At 39.1% G+C, this 19,338-nt stretch overlaps 2 protein-coding genes across 6 annotated transcripts in view; both read left to right on the forward strand.

Moving 5' to 3' along the window:
- The window catches only part of HAT1 (histone acetyltransferase 1), a 34,745-nt gene extending 24,425 nt beyond the window's left edge, over nt 1–10,320 (forward strand). For both annotated transcript variants that reach the window (XM_081319808.1, XM_081319809.1), the window contains exons 9-11: nt 7,743–7,894; nt 9,516–9,632; nt 9,928–10,320. In XM_081319808.1, coding sequence (XP_081175934.1) covers nt 7,743–7,894; nt 9,516–9,632; nt 9,928–10,095 — 437 coding nt within the window. In that variant the 3' untranslated portion in view covers nt 10,096–10,320. The remainder of the gene's footprint in view (nt 1–7,742; nt 7,895–9,515; nt 9,633–9,927) is intronic.
- Nucleotides 10,321–14,067: 3,747 nt separating this feature from the next.
- Nucleotides 14,068–19,338, forward strand: part of METAP1D (methionyl aminopeptidase type 1D, mitochondrial) — an 89,302-nt gene continuing 84,031 nt past the window's right edge. For all 4 annotated transcript variants that reach the window (XR_014024615.1, XR_014024616.1, XM_081313835.1 and 1 more), the window contains exon 1: nt 14,068–14,778. Coding sequence is in view for 2 of the 4 variants with exons in the window: in XM_081313835.1 (XP_081169961.1) it covers nt 14,733–14,778 (46 nt within the window). In the remaining 2 variants the exon portion in view is untranslated. The remainder of the gene's footprint in view (nt 14,779–19,338) is intronic.

A 19,338-nucleotide genomic window follows, 5' to 3' on the forward strand; every position in this document is an offset into this window, starting at 1 on the left:
GAGGTCAAGATAATACTATCCTTTCTTACCTAAGAACTCCGTATAATATAACTCTTCAAATCCTTTTCTTACTGAGAAGAGTGCATCATGAAAATCCATCCCTTTTGCTCAAGGACTACCAGATAATTAGGCATTTTGGTTGCAAAGTACATAGCTGGCTTGACAAGGAATCGTAAGTTGTTGCGGGGAGGTTTAATTGCCTTGGAGAGATTGTTTTCTTGAGGCAAACTATTAAATCAAAAATTACTCTTATGGATATTATTTCTCTTACTCATACAGTTGTGTTTTTAAACACGAGAGATTAAATGTATGTGTGTCCGAAGGAAATGAAAAAATTCCTATAAAATTATTTTGGATTCAACTTTTGAAAAGGTGCAAGTTTACCATAGAACAAATGAACCATAACGTTATTTTTAAAGTTAAAAAGTAAAATGTATTAGCTTCTCTAAAAAGATAAAAGGAAAATAAAAACTTCTGTGTATTTGTCTCTGATAAATATCAGGAATATCATGAGGTGATATTCAGGAAAGATCAAACATTTCTACTATTTTTATCCAAAACATAGGGAAAGAAATCTTTATTGACTCTTGCCCCTTTACTTCACTGTCTGAAGCAGTCACTCCACATCAAAGAAATCATAGGGAATAAAGGAATGTGGTAGAAATTGCTTCATCCTCATTTCAATCGAGAAAAAATATAGTTTGAGCAGAAAACTCTAATACAGCTGCCCCCAACCTTTTGGGCATCAGGGACCAGTTCTGTGGAGAGAGGTTTTCCCACAGATCGGAGGGGCCCTGGTTTCGCGTGCTGCCTACATCCTGCGGAGTGGGCTTTTCTTGTTTGCGCGGACAAGTTTCTTGACCGGAGGTTGGGGACCCATGCCCTGTGCTTCCGTGGAAGTTAGTCTCCAAGCCATTGTTTTCTGATGCAATGTAAAGAAGACTACCCTCTAATACAAGAGGTCCCCATCCTTTCAGGGTTGGCAGCCCAGAGTGGGGGGAGGGGGGAAGTAGGGATGGTTTTGTGGGGGGTGAACGTGTGTGCGCCTGCGTGTGCACAAACACCCGTTGCTCTAGTGGGGCCGCAAACATCCATGATGTTTGTGATGATGCTCGCGGGAGTGGGGCCGCAAACACCCACAATGCTTACATCAATACTCGTGCGAATGGGGCCATGGACCCTAGTGTGAGTTGGGCTGCAAACGCCTGCGACGCTCGCAGCAACGCTCACATGAATGGGGCCACGAATGCCCGCAACACTTGCACGAGTTGGGCCACAAACACGACGCCCAAATGGGGCCACAAACACCCACATGTGCATGTCCACACCGGCCAACCACTCGCGCGGCCCAGTAGCCAATAAGCCGCAGCCCACAAGTTGGGGACCCCTGCTGTATACATATATAGTAAAAGAGTATGATATGTTAGCAAAACAAATATAAATAAATTATATTTACATGGATCCACGGGTTCCTTTTATTTATTTATTTGTTAAATTTATTTGTGGCCTACTCTTATCTCTGCCAGTTATTCTTTGTACTGCAGATTTTGCCATATTTCACATCTTTTTATAAGTCCCTGTCTTTTAGAAAAAGCCATTAGAAGGGGACAGTCATAAAACTATTTTAAATATTTAAATGTTTATGATCCAAGGCCCTTTTGTAAAAGGGGCAATGATTAAACTTCTTTGGTATCCTGCCTATTAGTTCATTTGAACTCATGTTTGTTCCTGTGCTATACTGAAAGCATGACATAGTCTTTATAAATTGTTTTTGTGTACTTTCAAGTTTTGTTTTTCTTAAACAAAAATTGATATACTTTCACAAACCATTTGTTCAAAGCCCACAGAGTCATTCTTGTATTATAATGTAGGGCTGTGCCATGCTTTGGATTCAAAGGCAAAGGGGTGTTTTGGAGTGGGCAGGGTTCTCATATAGCACTCGTCTGCAACTCAAAGCAGCTGTGTCTTTTTCTGGGATTGCATGTCTGCTCCCCGCAGCTGCTGAAAAGTCTTGGGAAAAGATATATTTGGTTTTAAGGGTTGCAGGTGGTACAGGTGGTACATTGGTGCCTCTGCATGCTCCAAGTTACCTTTTTGCCTTTCAGTCTGAAGTATTATGCAACCTTATTATAATGTGTATTTTAACATATTCCTTACAAATCAGCGAGGGATTATATTTGACGGCAGGATAGTGGTGGGGAAAGAAATGCCGGTAGCATTAAGTGTATTGGAAGCAAATCACTACCATGTAAACATAATGCCTTACATGTAATGCCATGTAAGGCATTATGTGCCTTTTATGCAGTTGAATGAATGTGCTTAGAAAAACTAAACCTGTTACATTTGTATATTGCATCTAAACTATGACAATTTTCTGAATTTTAAAAATTGCTTCCCATTTGATGGTGGCATGGTAAAAACACAGAAAGATTCATTTACCATTAAATAATGTAATTAATTTAGACATATCTGAATGACTAACGCATATCTGTAATAAGCTGACTTTGTAATAATGCCGCTTGGGGGGGTGGGGGGGCGAAAGCCCTAATAAGCAGGCATATACATGGAATGAAGGCTATTGCTAAGCACATTGGTTTGCGCTTCTTAGATTGTAAGCCGCCCTGAGTCTTCGGAGAAGGGCGGGATATAAATGGGATTTAAAAAAAAGCCATATAACATCTCACGTGATACCATTTTATCACCCTACACACACACACACACACACACACACACACACACACACACACCCCTGCCCTAGCTGGTGCCTGTCAGCCCTCCAGGGTAAACCAGACAGGAAACATGACTAAGTGTACTAGATCTGTTTTAATGAAGTCTTATAAGACTACATTAAAAGAATTGTGTAAGTCTGAAGTTACAAACTTTCCCTCGCCGCTTTTAGGGTGTTTCTTTCCTAAGTTTCGTTCTCTGAGTGTTAAGTGACTGTAGGCTTCTTTTTCTCCTGTCTGATTGTTCCCTAGCCACCATCTCTTTCCCTTTGTCCCTCAAGGTCATGCACACATTCCATGCCATTTACTAAGGATAATGTAAATGTCAATTTTAAAAATTCTATCTGAATTTTTTTTACAAGAGACATATTTACTGTGTTACAGTGCATAGAAATGGAACTGCCAGTACAATACTGTAGCAGACAAAAACAGGGCTCTGCCTCATTACGTGGAGCGTGATGCGTATTTTCTTCAGTAAAAGTACTTGTAAAACAGATTAAATTGCCCTGTAGAATAATTTGCTAGGGAACATGCTGTTTTTGACTAGGAGCTTGAAATGGAGAGATGGATCTCTGTTTTCCATCTGTTTCTCATTGCTGCTGTTAAAAGGCAACTGGGTTGGACAAAGGGGAACAGGATTGAAAAATTATGAAAGTGAGATGACATTGAAAGTTATCACGTGGTTATATTAAAAAAAATGCATCAAACTAAAGGAGATACCCAAGATAGTTGCATTTGTAAAGTAGTTATTGATAAGCTGGTTAACCTTTTGATTAAATTCCAGCAGTTGGAGGGAACAATTTTTTTTTATTGAGAGCTTCAATACACAATATATAACGTAGTTTTGGTATAAAGAAAGAACTGGCTGAGCAAACTAAAATTCTCTTGAGTTTGACTTGTAGTGAGAATGGTGGTATCTGGCATTACACAAACAAAATCCTCCTTTTTTTCCTCATTCATGTTCGAACCTGTATTGGTACCCTACTAACCCTCCATCTTTTGAAAGCACAAGGACGAAGAGGAATGTGTTGCACTGCTGTATATTATTCTGTCAACAGAATTGCCCCATTTCATACAGCCTAGCTTCCTTAACTTAATGGTATCAAAAGATAAATTCCTGACATTGATGCTTAGGGAAGAAAATGCATTGTTACTATCCTGGAAAGTTCTTGGTAGTAAAATGCTTTGTCACAAGGGCTTCCTGTAGATTTTCAAGATTTTGCAGATGAACTCATTGTAAACTATTTCAGGTTGTTTTTTTTTGTTTTTTTCAAAAAGCCAGGCATAAAAGCAAGCAGGTTACTTTTGTTAAGAATCTAGTCTTGATTTCCTAATTGCATTCCTTTGTAGATCTAGCAAGTTTATTTACATCCAGAAATGTTAAACTTGGACCCTCCCACCTGTGCTGTTCTTTAAAAAGGTATAAATTTTGTGAAGATTTTAACATAGCTAATAGGTAAACATGAAAATATATAAATAAGTAAGAAAAAAAGAAGAAAGGTAAAAGAAAAAGTTTAAAAAAACAGCACAGCTAGAAAAAAAGAAAAGGGATAATCAAAGAAGCAATTTCCAATCTTCTTTGCAGCAGCTACAAACTTAATTATCATTACTCCCTCTTTAAAATTACATTACAGAAATCCCTCTGTCCCACACTCAACCCTTTTTTTTAAATCAACAAACCCAGAAATCACCATTTCATTCTTTTTTTCACGTTCAGGGGGGAAAAAAAGTCCGTAAAAGTTTCCAGTCTTGTATAAAATTACTTGTTTTATCCTTGGCCAGACAGATCAGTTTAGCCATTTCTGCTAATCCACCTCCTCTGTTCCATTTCTAGATAAACATAGCTTGGTTGAGGTTCTGAACTGCAGAGTGACCCAATCTTTTCTCTCTGCTTAATATTATGTGACATAAGTATTTTCTGCCTGGCGTGCATATGAACTCTATAATGTTGACTTAATATATGTGAGCACTGCTTACTTCATAATTTAGAATCTAGGACAGTCTTACAAATACTGGGAGCCATTTTCCCTCTGTGAGTCTGGCTGCCAGCTGGTTCTACTCTAATTGGGGAAACCTTTGATCTTCCATGCTTTTCTGTCCCAGAAGGCTCATCTGTCTACAAGTACAACTACATCCTGCAACACGCCCTCCTCTTTAGATTCCCAGCATTCTTTGGATTTATCTTCAAATCAACAAGGCTTCAGTGTAACTACTACCCGATTTAAGTCGGGTTTCACAGCTCACTTTTTGTTTTTTGTTTTTTAAATTTTACCTCATTTATCTTTCAAGTTCTTCCCCAGTTCTTACATTTTTAAGATAATGCATCTAATGCCAGTCTAGGATCTGTGGCCCCTCCCTCTTTCCCCTATGGGAACACTTCCTGTATAAAACTAAAACTCTCTCTTCCCATCTTTTCCTTATCAGCAAAACTAGCACAAAGTGTTTATTTGAATACATGAATAGCCAACAGAAAGCTATAGCTAAATACATTCGTCCTCTGGTCCCAATGCCCTCATGGCTTCTGAAAGTTTGGAGGCAATGAACATTCATGAGACCAAACTGACATCTTTTTACACAAAAATAATTTTGGAGCAAAGGATGGAGTATTCCATATTAGTTAGTGGCTTCAGTTTTTAAGAAATATTAGATATATTTGTTGTGCCTTAGTAAATTATATTGTGTAATTTTGCCTCTTTTGATTTAGAGTTAATTTAAACACTGAGACTGGCAAATTTAATGAAATCAGCGTAATGGAACTGATCAAGCCATAAACACTTTTTTTCTAACAGTCCAAGCTTAATATTCATCTCATTGCTCGTAGATTGAGAGAGTCCTGAATTGGGAGATAATAATTTAACAAAAAATAAAAAAAAATGTATTAATTGGATTGATTTGGTTTCTGGGACCATGGCCCAAGTTACCAGGATAGGGTAACTCTGGTATGAAATGGGATAAACCTTATGAGGATGAGTTAAAAATCTCTTCCGCTGAAGCATGACAAGCTTGATCATAGTACCTTTAAGTAAAATCCTATGTGGGAGGAAACAAAAATATGTAGGGAAAAATGCTAACTAAAATGTAGGAAGCAGATGTGATGCACATAGAATGAAATGGGATATTACTATATCTGAGTCATTATTGGAATATTCAGAAGAGAAAAATGGGAGCGAGTTTTTACAACCTTACGCTTTTTGAAACGTGTTGTATGAATTTACATTCAAAGTGTTCTTTGTTTTGGAGCGGGGCAGTACCAGGGTTGGATATGTGCTTGCAGGACTCAGAATAGATTTTGAGGAGGGCTAAGTGTGTTGGGGACGACAGAGAATGAGAATGAGGTGGCTGGATGGAGTCACTGAAGCAGTAGGCGTGAGCTTAAATGGACTCCAGAAGATGGTAGAGGACAGGAAGGCCTGGAGGAACGTTGTCCATAGGGTCGCGATGGGTCGGACACGACTTCGCAACTAACAACAATAACAACAAGTGTGTTGCAAAGAGTTAAAGTTTTGAAGTGAGGCTAGGAACTCTTCCATTGGGCTGGTAACTGGGGAATAGTGGAGCTGTCCTGGCCCTTCTTGATACAGGGAAACAGAGTGTTATGGTGGTTCTTCCTTCTCCTTTCTCCAAGGCCATAGGGAAAAGAGGTCGAGCCTGGAGCCTCTGCTCTGTGGGGTTCCTTAGGACTGTACATTCTCTATTCCTAAGAGCTAAACGAAGCTACTAGATGAGGTCATCCCTTGAGACAAGGTATAGTATCACCAGTAGACTGCTGAGTCTGGCGTTCCTAGTGTCTGAAGGCTGTGAAGGCCTGGATGGAGAAGAACAGGCTTCAGCTCAGTCTGGCATAACTGGGTAGCTATGGGGAGGGTTGGATTTAGAAACTTTCCATCATTTCCTCGGACAGAACTGGTGTGCAGTTTGGAGGTCTTATTGAGATAATGGCTCTGCTCAAAGAGCAACTGGCAGCTGTGGCCAGGAGAGGCCTTGCACAGCTTTTTATAGATTTACAGGTGGTTCTCGTTTAATCATTCAGTGGCCATTTGAACTTGGTACTGAATAGCACTGAACAAGTGGCAGTTACAATTGGTCCTCATATTTATGGCTGTCATAACTTCCCATGGTCGTGTGTTTGTGATTTGCAACCTTTCCTGCTGGCTTCCAACAAGCCGTCGATGGGGAAGCTGGCAGAAAGTCACATAAGACGTTCTTACGTAATGACAGCAACCAGGATTGCCAGAACTGCCACCGCTAAACAGTGTGGGCACGTGGTTGTTGTTTTTTCCCCAATTCACAACCATATCTTAATGGAGTTTCTGGTCCCAATTAGCTTCATTAAGGTATTTGGACTTATTAGCTGCCCAACTCCTACTGGGTTTTCTATATAAGGAAGCACTGCTCATGGTGATAGAAATGGGGGGCGCACTTCAGTCTCCTCCTGTTTGTATTACTGTAATATACTCTACTGGGGTCTGCCCTTGAAAAGTATTCAGAAGATGCACCTTGCCCAGGATGGAGCAGGATGGAGCGTTTCAGCAATTCCAGGCATTTCATAATACATTCTTGCCTGCTATTGGAGCTGCAGGAGTTTCCAGTGGGCTCCAGACGCACCAACTTCCGCTGAGCTTCCAAGTGCAGTTCAAAGGGCTCGTTATTGCCTGTAAAGCCTTATAAGGCATAGGACCAGGTTACTTGCAAGGCCACTAATCTCCAATTGCTTGTGCTGCTTGTTTGTTCTTGTGTTGTTCCACCTGCCCACTGGAACAGTACCAACCCCCACCACTTTCATAAAGCAATGAAGGTATTTTGGGTATTTGAATGAGAATGTTAAGCAAGCCTGTTGGTAGATTTGTTGGATATTTTTTTTAAACTGACAGCAGCTATGGAATATTTTCAGGCCTGGGTATGGGTATATTGATAATCATGGGTGTTTCTTTAACTATTTTGAATGGTCTTGTAGTATTAATTCATGAAGGGAAACTTCTGGTTACAAATCTTAACCTTTGTCTTTTCTTCTTTTAGCTGAAGATCCATCTGAAAGCTATGTGAAACTGCGAGATTTTGTATTAGTAAAATTGTGTCAAGATTTACCCTGCTTTTCTCCAGAGAATCTTAAGCAAGGCTTCAGTCAAGATATGGTAATAGAAGCTCAACAGAAGCTGAAAGTAAATAAGGTATTGATAATATTTTAAATGTATCCAATACTGACATTTTTGCAAATTGGTGTCCTATTTGAAGAAATATTCTATATCCAACATGAGACTTTGCTAAATAAGGTTTATAAATAAGGTTTTATTTATTTGCAGCTATGGGGAATGTAGAATGATAGCGGTGTAGGCAATTCTCGACTTATGATGGCAGTTGGCATCCAAATTTCTGTTGCTAAGCTTGATGTCATCACTAGGGACAGCAATCCTTACAGTCCCAGTTGCCCGTTACATTATCATTAGGCAAGGCAACTTCCTGCCAGCTTCCTACAACCAAAGGCATTGGGGAAGATGGCAGGAAGTTGCATGTCCCAGACTAGCAAGCAGGGGGAGGGAATGAGGTGTGGGGGAGGGTCAGGGTGGTTTCACAAGAGCCAAAGGTCAGGAAAGGTACATGAGGGGGGTATGCAAGAGTCATGCCTGAGTCAGTGAGAGCATGAGGAAGGCGTGGCAAGGGCTGGGAAGAGTGCATGGGGCTCACGACTGCAGGAGGGTGAGCAGGTGGGGGGATACTTATCCCATTGAGTTGTGACTTTCCCTGATTGATGGCTTTCCAATTGACTTTTTGAATAAGCCAGCAGGGAAGATTGCAAATGGTGATCATGTGATTGTAGAGTACTGCAACTGGTCGTGTGAATTGCTTGCCAAGTGCCCAGATTGCAATCACATGACCATAGGAGTGCTAGGATGGCAGAATTCTGAGGACTGGTTATAACTTACCATTTGTTCAGCGCTGTTGTGCCTTTGAATGGTCACGCGAACAAATGGTTCTGGGTCTACAACTTCCTGTAAAGTGCCCTTAGATGAAACATTTCATTTACAGAAGGGCCACATTGAAACTAAAACTACATATGATAGTTATTATTTTGAAAACTATTTAGTAGAATACAGCTTCTTTTGCTGATAGATTCTGCAAACCCCGCAGGTTTTAAGGTAGCTTTTTAAATTTTTAGACAATGTTTCTAGGTCAAGATAATTACTTTTCAAGCTCATGGTAATATTGTATTGGATACCAACAGTCAATTTCAAATTGTTGTTGAGATTTGACTTTTATATAGCTATTCAATAAAAGCTTTGAGGAATTTAGGACACCAATTTTCTAGGGAGAAAAGGTTCAGAAGGCTCAACTATTTGAAACTTACAGATTGCAAAATGAAAATAAATATTTTGCCTAGAACGAAAATGTGAGAATAAATTGTAAGACACACCTCATCCACTCTCCCAGAATTATTTGCATATTGGAATTTTATGTGCCATTTTTCGATTTGGACTTTAGTGTGGATGGTCTGCCATGTTTATATTTAAATTTATATCTGTTGCTGAGGTTAGATTGATATGTTTGAGTTTTATATATATTAATAATATTAAACAACCTGGAGTTATTTAGGTTAAGTGGTACATAAGATTTGAGAAAGCTAGGTCCTTGAAAAAGGAGGATTGATTAAAATTAATATGATGAATGGTACAGTGACTGCTGAAATTTAAGGCATGGAAACAGTAGTCGAGAAGAAAAGATAGTAGGCAAGATTTTTAACTTTGCACATTGGGAGCAATAATTCCAACTGTTTTTATATGTTTTTCCTTTTAGCAACATACACGGCGAGTTTATGAAATTCTCCGGTTACATGCAACAGACATGAGTAATGCAGAACAATCCAGAAGTTATAGATTGGATGTAAAAAGAAGATTGATGGGCCCATATAAGGTGGCTTTTCTATCATTTTTTTATTTGAATTTATTATGAAGGGAAAGAGTTAATGAACACTTTGTCCACCACTTAGATTTTCCCAAATGCCAACTCCTTCTTTTTATTTTGTCTGAATATCCCTTCTCCAAGTTCTTTTAGCTTTCTGCTTCCATTCTTGGTAAGGGAATCTCCAATTAGCCTTTAATGTATTTTAGTAGGATACAAATCTCATTTCATCACATTGCCAATGAGCCTGCAGGAAGTGGTGAAATGTGGTAATGTTCTTCATATGTGTAAATCCTTTGTTTTCTAGAAAAAGCAGAGAGAGATTGCCAAAATGAGAAGATGTTTAAGACCAGAAGAGTTGACCAATCAGTTGAACCAAATAGACATAAATTTACAACATAAACAATTGGAAGAGACGTTCCAGCAACTTATTTCAGATTATCGACGAGTCCTAGAACGACTTGCTCAGTCCTGAGGATTCTCTGTAAGAAATATGCAAACTTCTGCCTATTGCATTGTGAAATATATTCATGATCACTGCTCCACTGCAAAATTTCATGTGACATTTTAATCACTTTCGAAATGACTGTGGTTTTCTGTACTTTGGATTTTTTATATTTTTGTGTTGTAGATTCTAAAAAACCAGTACCTCAGTCTGCTGGTACTTTGCTGAAATAAAGAAAGTAGATTACAAGCATTAGCAAAACTGGTCTGAATCCCTGCATAGTATGTGTAAGATCTAGCTTACCAATTGAGATGATGCATCAAGATACCAAAGTACAATGGCACATATATTAATACTCTGTGAAACTATGCTCAGTAATAATGAGTAAAACAAAACATGGCTTGCATCAGAAATTGGATCCCATGAATGGAAAGTGGATTTATTTATTTAAAACACTTGTATAACACTTCAAATTAAAAATATGAAAGCAGTTAACAATTACATTTAAAGAGTCAAAATAATAAATAAAGGATAAGTAATATCAGCTATGAATCTTCTTCATTAAACAATCAAGATTTGGACCAATTCTTATCAGACTCGTTCATCTTATCACAGTGAAATTCTCTCTATACAAATTCCAGAGACAGATTGCACCCCTGGTGAAAAGGAAGTACTCACAAATCTCTGTAAAAATGAAGATTTACCTGCCTATCAGCTCTACTTAATAAATTATTTCTCTAATAATTGTTTCTCTAATGTCATCGTTTGGGATAACAGTGAATCTTTCCAAGTATGGCTGTTTGTCAAAGTCACATCAACAGCATAATATCAGATAGGTCAAGAAATCCCAAAAGACTCTAGAACAATAAAAATTGCAAGCCCTCTCTCATCTTTGAGAATATTGGGATTCATGATCCAAATCACTAAAATCTACAGTATTTCACAACATAGTACTAATGGTTTGACTATCATGCAGAACTTTAGGTGCACCATAGAAAGGCATGGTGGGGAATTTAAAGACTAAAACCTAAAGTAGCACCCCCAAAATGTATGGTCTCTTGCCTTAGTCATTCTAATGCCTAAAAGTATAAATTATTATGAATTGGTGTCCCAAACTGAATAAAATTAGCACCTAACAACATTTAATGACTGTTACCATTTGTGGCTGAAGCTCACAGATCACAGATAGTATTACAATTTTATTATTTTCCATGAGTTAAATCCGTGAGATTTGGTATAAATAGGAACTGCATTTGGGAACTAAAATTCTGTTAACAGTATTTTTAAATACATCCCATGAGAGGGCAGTAGATTCTGCTTGACCTATGTCAAATCCTTGTCTTAAGGTTAATTTAGCTTGAAAAATGGTAGATTAGCAGAACTGGAAAAGCCATAATTTAATTTCCTTTTGATTGCTTTTTACCCAGGAGTGTTTGAAATTATCTGCCAATGTTAGATGGACCAATCCAATACAATTGCAGAATAGTGCCATCCAGTAAGTAAAAATATTTATCCAGGTTTACTGGATAAATATTGATCTCAGATTTATTGACTCCTGCTTTCTGCCAAAGACCTGCATTCAAAATGCAGCAGGTAACTTGGAAAATTACTTTGGACTCTCTAGGTAACCATATTGTTACATGGTCCTAATTGCATATAGCTACTGTGCTCGAGCTTTAGCTGCAACCAATTTTAATGCAGCAAATATAAACCCTCATGAAAAAAGAAAGCTGAATCTGGATGTTCTCAAGAAATTAATACTTCCAAACTGTATTTTTTCCCCAACAAATCCAATTTGTTGGATTATCAAAAGGAACAGTAGGGGAATTATATTTCTGCTGCTGATGTTGAAGCAACCAAATGCTATACAGGCTATTTAAAAATTCAATGGAGGTAATTATTCTCTTGTTTAATTAGGGCTGTCCAAACTGTCTTTCCCAGCATTTGTCTAAGACATCAATCTAGGTATAGTAACAGCACAGCTATTTGTTTAATCTCATATTTGTTAATTGTAATCATATAGAAAACAGAAATCAAGTTATGGAAGCAGAAAGATATTGATGACAAGGGTAGAACTCAGCTCCAATTTTATTAGTGGGGTGGGGGACATTGAGCTTTTATAAAAATCAGCTGATTAACCAGCTATTAGCTACAAACTTAGTATATTTCTGGTCTAAATTCAAAATGTGGCAATTAATATACTTAAAACTCATTTGTAATTTGGTTGGTAATTTGCCTGGTTGCTAGGATTGACAATACAGACCCTTTTCAGATGCCTCATCTTCCTAGTAAGATCCCTCAGAGTAGCAGGAATGAGTTTCTTGGTTCTAGCGTTGTGATTGTGGAACTTCACCCTCAAGAACAGGGGTCTTCAAACTTGGCCCTTTTATGACTTGTGGACTTCAACTCCCATAATTCCTCAGTATCTTAATTCTGATCACATGACCATGGGGATGCTGCAATGTTCCTGTGAAAAATGGTCATTAAGTCACTGTTTCAGTGCTGTTGTAACTGGTCATTAAATGAACTGTTGTTAGTCGAGGACTACCTGTATATTATATGGGGAAAAAATACGCAGGCCTAGATATTTATCGCCTGGTGTGCCAGTTGTGACTCTACCTGGACAGAGATGCCCTACGCACAGTCACTCATGCACTCGTGACCTCCCGTTTAGACTACTGCAACACTCTCTACATGGGGCTGCCCTTGAGGACCACTCGGAGGCTTCAGCTGGTGCAGAATGCGGCCGCGCGAGTTGTGATGGGGGCTTCCCGACACTCCCATGTAACACCTCTACTCTGCGAGCTGCATTGGCTTCCAGTTGCCCTCCGGGTGAGATTCAAGGTGCTGGTGATGACCTATAAAGCCCTAAATGGCTTGGGTCCGGGATATCTGAGGGAACACCTGCTGCCAGCATCAAGTTCCCTTCGTCCAGTGCGCTCCCACAGGGCGGGCCTTCTCAGGGTGCCGCCGGTAAAAGATTGCCGGTGGATAACACCCAGGGGGAGGGCCTTCTTTGTGGGTGTGCCTGCCCTTTGGAACCAGCTGCCCGTGGAGCTTAGGACTCCCCCCCCCCCCCCGACCTTCGTTCATTTCGCCGGGACCTGAAGACCTGGCTCTTTGAGCTTTCCGGCCCAGGCTGAGAGTTTTTAATTGGGTTTTTTTATATTTTCTTCAGGGATTAAATTTAATCTTTTTAATCGTTTTTAATTTTTGTATCAATGTTTTAAGTACCCTGTAAACCGCCCTGAGTCCTTCGGGAAAGGGCGGTATATAAATTCAATAAAATAAAATAAATTAAAATAAAATAAAATATTTAGAGGCGGCCAACTGGGACTGCTCGGAGCCATATGGTTAAACATTTAGTGGTTAAAAAGAAAACAACAGCACCATATTTTCACTTTTACGCCTTGCCTTTTGGGGAGGAGGGGGCTCCGCATCATCCCATTTGTGGATAAAAAGATGAATTTCAAGGGGTGCCCGAAGCGAGGCAGGTGGGTGTGTCCCAAGTGAGGGTGATTTAAGGCGGGCGAGAACGGGCTAAGGAGAAGCCCATCCAGAGCGGCAGCTGCACATTTTGCGCCTGCATAATTGGAAAGGATTGAGCCGTCACAATAGAAGCCTTAAAAGACGTGGTTGAGACTCCATTGCATTAGCGCTCTTCCCCCCCACTCCCCCCCCCACTGCCCGCTGTTCCAAAAGGCCTCTGACTTGTCCTAAGAAACCAAGAGTATTGAAACGTATCAAGGTTTCCCTGCAAAGAGAAAAAGATACCCAAGCATCTTTTTTCTACATCGACCAAGGGATGCTGCTGGCTTGCACTACAGCAGCAAGCACGACAGCCTGCAAACCCTTCGCTATTTAGGCAGGCAAGGAGTTGGCGTGCGTTTTTTCAGCAGGAACCTTGACGGAAAGGGGAAAGAATTTATTTTATTTTTATTTATTTATTCGGTTTATATACCGCCCTATTCCCAAAGGACTCGGGGCGGTTTACAAGGCAAAATTTAAAAACGATCCAATATAAAATTAAAATAAAATTAAATTAAGTCTAGCCGCAAAAATTAAATAATTAAATAATAAAAGAAGCACATTTTTCAGAGTTGGTAACGATGTTCCCGCGTAACGCAGGAAGCCAAGTTCGTCTTTTCCCTGCAGGGAAGCATCCTGCTACCGTAGTTCATTCCTTTGCTCTTCTTCGTCTGTGGAGATTCTCAGTCATCCAGGTCACGGTTGTCCCAAAGGACAACCTTTAAGTATAAGTAGCAGATTTTTTATTTTATTTTTTTTTCCAAAAGGCAACTGGACTTTCTTGGGTTTTCCTGGAAGACGTTTAGCTTCTTATCCAAGAAGCTTCTTCAGATCTTCCGAAAAAGGGAAATAAATGCCTTCACCCAAGAAAAGTCCAAGTTGCCTTTTGGAAAAAAAGAAAAAAAAGAAAAAAAAGAAAAAGAAAAACAACCCTCGCTGCTCTTTGCTTATCAAGCAATCCGGTGTAAACTAAGACGAGCAACAGCCGGGGAAGGGGCGTGGCTTCCTCTCGGCACCTCCCCTTTCCCTTCGCCCGCGCGTTTTGCTCCCTTCGCTACATTGCCGTAGTCTCCCGGCTCAGTTGCGGGCATGGGTGGGAGTGTAACACCGCTCCCACGTGACCGTCGTGTTTGGGCAAAATGGCGGCGCCCACGGGTGCTGTTGGTATGCTGCGGCTGTTCATGGGTAAGTGCAATCCGTGACTGTCTCAGAAGCGACTGTGGGAAGCGATTTCACACGCGAGGAAAGCGGACGCCTCGTTTGCACGCCTGAGAACTGACTTCCGTCCTGAGTTATAATAGCTTTTCTGTCTAGCAGGAAGGACCCGATTAAGTTTTTCTCCTTTATTTAGTAATGCTATTATTTTAGAGAAACTCGGGTTTAGAATTTCCAAGTTTACTAATTGTCAAGGGGGGAAACAATCCAAAGCCACTCCCACAAAAGGAACAGCGATGTACTCTCCCCGCGATGAGAGTTTTGCTTTAAATTTGCTGCTGTAGTTATATCTTAAGCATGCTTTCTTGTAGTCCATGCTGACTGTAAAGAGTATTGTATATGGACGAAAGTTTCCTGTAACTTCATAAACGGAATATATGCTTCAATGTGAAATGACGTTGCAAATCTTGATCAGTGTCTGGTTATTTAAAGTTTGAGTGATCCGTGAGATATACCAATGGGATCCTACGTCTTGTTCCATCAACAGAATTTATGTTTAGTATAAATAGCTGATTTTCAAAATTTAAACAGGATTGGAGTTGGTTAGTTGAAGGAAGAACCATCAGGGAAGGAGGCAGTGGCAAACTGCTTCCATATTGCTGCCAAAAATCTCACATGGAATACTGTATCTATGAAATCACCAGAAGTCAGATTTGACTTGTAGGAGGGGTTGTCTTCATAGGCTTGTGTAATTTATTCATGGACTGCCATTAAAGACTCTTATTGTTAGATAAGTATAGGTTTGGAATGGCAATTGCAGCTAATGTGTCTCTTTGATTGCAAAGTCTAACTTTTGTTGGATTGAAAGCTATGTATAGGAGCAGTTTGAAAGAGGAGACTTGGATACTTTTTCTTTAGGAAAGCAAATGTGAATATAAATTTAAAGCAATTCGTAAGTTGTCTGTCTAAACTCTGGCATAGCCTGTCTACGTGAATATGATTGATTGCACTATTGGAGTAGATTGTAAATGTTCTGATTATGCATTGGAACAGTTTTCAAGGATTAATAATTTCCTTAGAATAATATTCTAATTGCTTAATAACAAAAATCAGGATAATACTCTCTGGAATGCATCTTGATGGTCATGAGAGACTGCAGTATCCTTATATGCACTGATTTGCTGATTTTAAAAAGCTAAATCATTATGAAGTAGGCTCTCTTCCCATCTTCGGATAAGTGGCTCTCAATCTTTTAAAATATTCAGTTTCTAGTAAAAATTTGATTTATGTCTGAAATTCAGAAACAAATAGGAAGGTTGTAGTTGTATTTCTGTCTCCTTGAAAGTTCAGATGTTGACGTGTAAAAAAAAAAGTGTTTACCAGTAGTCATTTCATAGATCACTTCTTGCTTTTGGGTTCATGCTAGTAAAAGCGTGTTTATTTCTGCTGCTGTGAGAAAAAAAGAGTTATTTAATGAGCTGCCAAGTGATGGTTAATATGCTAGTATGTATTTCCTTGCTAGTATGTATTTCCAGCCAATGTTAACTAGTTGAGTACCCATATTAGAGCATAGAATATAGAATCACAGGGTTTGAAGGGACCTTGGTTTTCCAATGGGAAGCGAGCTATTCCATTGTTTAATTGTTTCCACTGTCAGAAAAGCTCTCCTAAGTTGTATAGAATTTCTGTCACATCCCAGAATAAGAATGCAAGGTAGAATTTAACTTTTGACAACTTATACATACATACCCATAATATACATTGAATTTTTTTTGTTATGTATTCTTGCACTGGGAAAATAGAATGACTCTGATGAAGTGATAATTAACTACAACAATTTACAACAATAATAAACAAGAGAATAGGAATATTGGCCTAACTGTGAAATCGTGCCATGCAACATTAAAAGAGAAAGAGAAATAAAGCTGCAATGACATCGGAGTATTTCATTTGTATTTATACAAATGGAATGAAAAGGATGGAATTCAGCTAGTGTGTTCCATCAACTGTGTCTTTTTGTTAGCAGAAAGAGGTAGAGAAGAAAATAATGTTTAACAATTCTCATTTCTCCTACCGTATTGTATTGCTCCCCAGTTTGTCCAGAGTACAAGTAGTTCTTGCTTGGTGACCTTAGTTGGCACCAGCAACTTGGTCAGTAAGTGCCATGGTTACTAAGCAGAAAATCACATGAGGCGGCAGGCTTAGGACTTTACTTCCCCCAACCCTTGGGCCATGGCCCACCACCACTATTCAGAACCAGGCCACACGAGTGGCGGGCTGGCACGCACATACACAGCTCAACTCACGCAAGTCGAGCTGCATGTGTGCTTGCGGCAGGCTGCTGCTCACGTGGCCCAATACCCCCTCTCCCTCCACAGCCGGGCCGCCAAGCCGCAAAGGTTGGGAACCACTGCCTTAGATTGCTTTCAGTGGAGACAATGTTTAGTTAAAAGTTTCTCAATTTGACCATAATAATAGATTCAAGGCAGTGAAAAGAAAGCACTGCATGCATTGTATAATTACCAAATTCCTGCCATAAAATAGAGTGGAATGTGTGACCTAGATGGCTTCAAAAGGAATTAAATGAAGCTACCAGTAGCAATCAGAGCCCTTTTGGTGTAATGGTTAAGGCACCAGGCTAGAAATGGGAGACCATGAGTTCTGGTGCTACCTTTGGCACAAGACTGGCTGGATGACCACGAGCTAGCCAGAACAGGTAAAAGAGCTTTAATACCCTAGCAGCAGATGCATCACACAACGATAAGAAAAAAAATAACAGCAGTCTTGATAACAAGACCAATTCCCCCACCCCACCCAAAATCCATCCCACTTAGCCCATAACCCCATGCATGTTACATTCAGGATACTGTACTTTTGGTTCTCATGAAGAGAGAGATTATTTTGTACCTTTTATTTCACTTTTTTCTCCAGCTTTGTGGTTCTTGTCCATTTGTACAAGCCGATCATTGAAGATCCTATTGATGTATTCATATTCCTGTATTTATGACATATATTTGAAACATCCCTTATTCAGTTTTAGTTATCTCATGGTGAACTGTGAACCTAATTTCTGAATTAATGACAAATAAAACAAATTCTGAACACAGAGCCAGAATAGTTAGAGAGCAGAATAGTGAGGCTTCAGTCTGGCTTAATGGAAGTATTTTAGGACAGTGCGTTGTTGTTGAAATATGGAAAGCCTGCAGAAAGCTTTGATTCTGGACAAAGTTTTATTCATTTGCCATCCTTTTAAGTGGTTCCTCCCATTTCCTTCTTCCTTTTTCTTTAAAATAATTGTGTCTGTTTCTGCAAGGCAGCCTCTTCAGAGTGGATTCGTTGTATTCATATATTCAAGAGCAATCCTAAACTTGCCCAGTAAATGTAATTCAAGGATTGCATCATGCTGTCTATTAATTGCATCATGCAGTCTATTAAGAATTGACAACACAATCCTATATATGTCTACGCTGAAGCTAATCCTGTTGAACTACATGGCCTTCTTCCACTGTGTTCAAGGCTCAGCTTTCATTTTCATCCTTCTCTTTGCGGTTGTGATACATTAGATTACGATCTTGAGTTATGGTACAGAATGAAATGCTTTTTCAGGTGTCATCAAAAGCATGCAATAATAGTGTGCAAATGTTGCATATAGTTTTATGGCATGGTTCTTATTATATTTATACTGTATATTCTGAGGAAAATGTAAATGGAGTGTTATTCTCCTATATTTCTTAAGCATTGATTAATAAGTAAAAACAAAAGTGAGCTACTAACGGCAGATTATAATTTATAAGGGCACAAAATCCAGCAAAAGATGAACATTTCAGGCATGACCATGTGCCCATTGCATCCTCCATTTCATTCAAAAAGATGGGGAGTTTTCTGCTGAAACATCTCCCACTCGCTCAGTAGCAGCTCTCATGAGAGTAAGGAAAGATTCAGGAGAAGGCTATACATAAATAAGAAACTGAATCAGATCTTTGGTTAATCTTTAAATACATATTTAATTACTTTCCAGTCAATACAGTTGAATGTGTATGTTGGCTGAATCGTGCCCATTTTTTTCCTGATGTAAATTGTGGTGTTTTCTTTAGGCAGTTACAGTGCATGTTTTCTTTGTTCAAATAAGGCTATAGCTGTTAAGAATTCTGAACACCAAAACTTTAAGCCTTAAGCTTTTTTCTTGCTTTAACACTTTCCCCAGTTTATTTTGTTATATGGATACTTTATTTTTCCTTTACATAAAAGTCAGTTATGGTTAGAAGCAGGCAAAATACATGGCAGGCACAGTTATATTTTAGGCAGAGGTCATAAAATAAAATAAAAAATTGTTCTGATACACGCTTGTTTCATTTTCATTAAAAATAAGTATGAAATAAAGTTCAACATAGGAATATTTTTTTTGATTGATTATGCTGATGGCTTACTCTGATCCTTCATACATAAAATAAATTCCTTTTTTCATATTAACTATTTATATCCATATTCATCATACAGTAAAGTTAGATTCAGATAACCGAGGGCCTCAAGCTTACTGTGAAAGATGTGTAAATCCCCTTGTGAAGTGCTTTTTGGAAATCTCTGAATGCA

The sequence above is a fragment of the Vipera berus genome (genome assembly GCF_964194415.1).
Source record: "Vipera berus genome assembly, chromosome: 1".
Classification (NCBI taxonomy): domain Eukaryota; kingdom Metazoa; phylum Chordata; class Lepidosauria; order Squamata; family Viperidae; genus Vipera; species Vipera berus.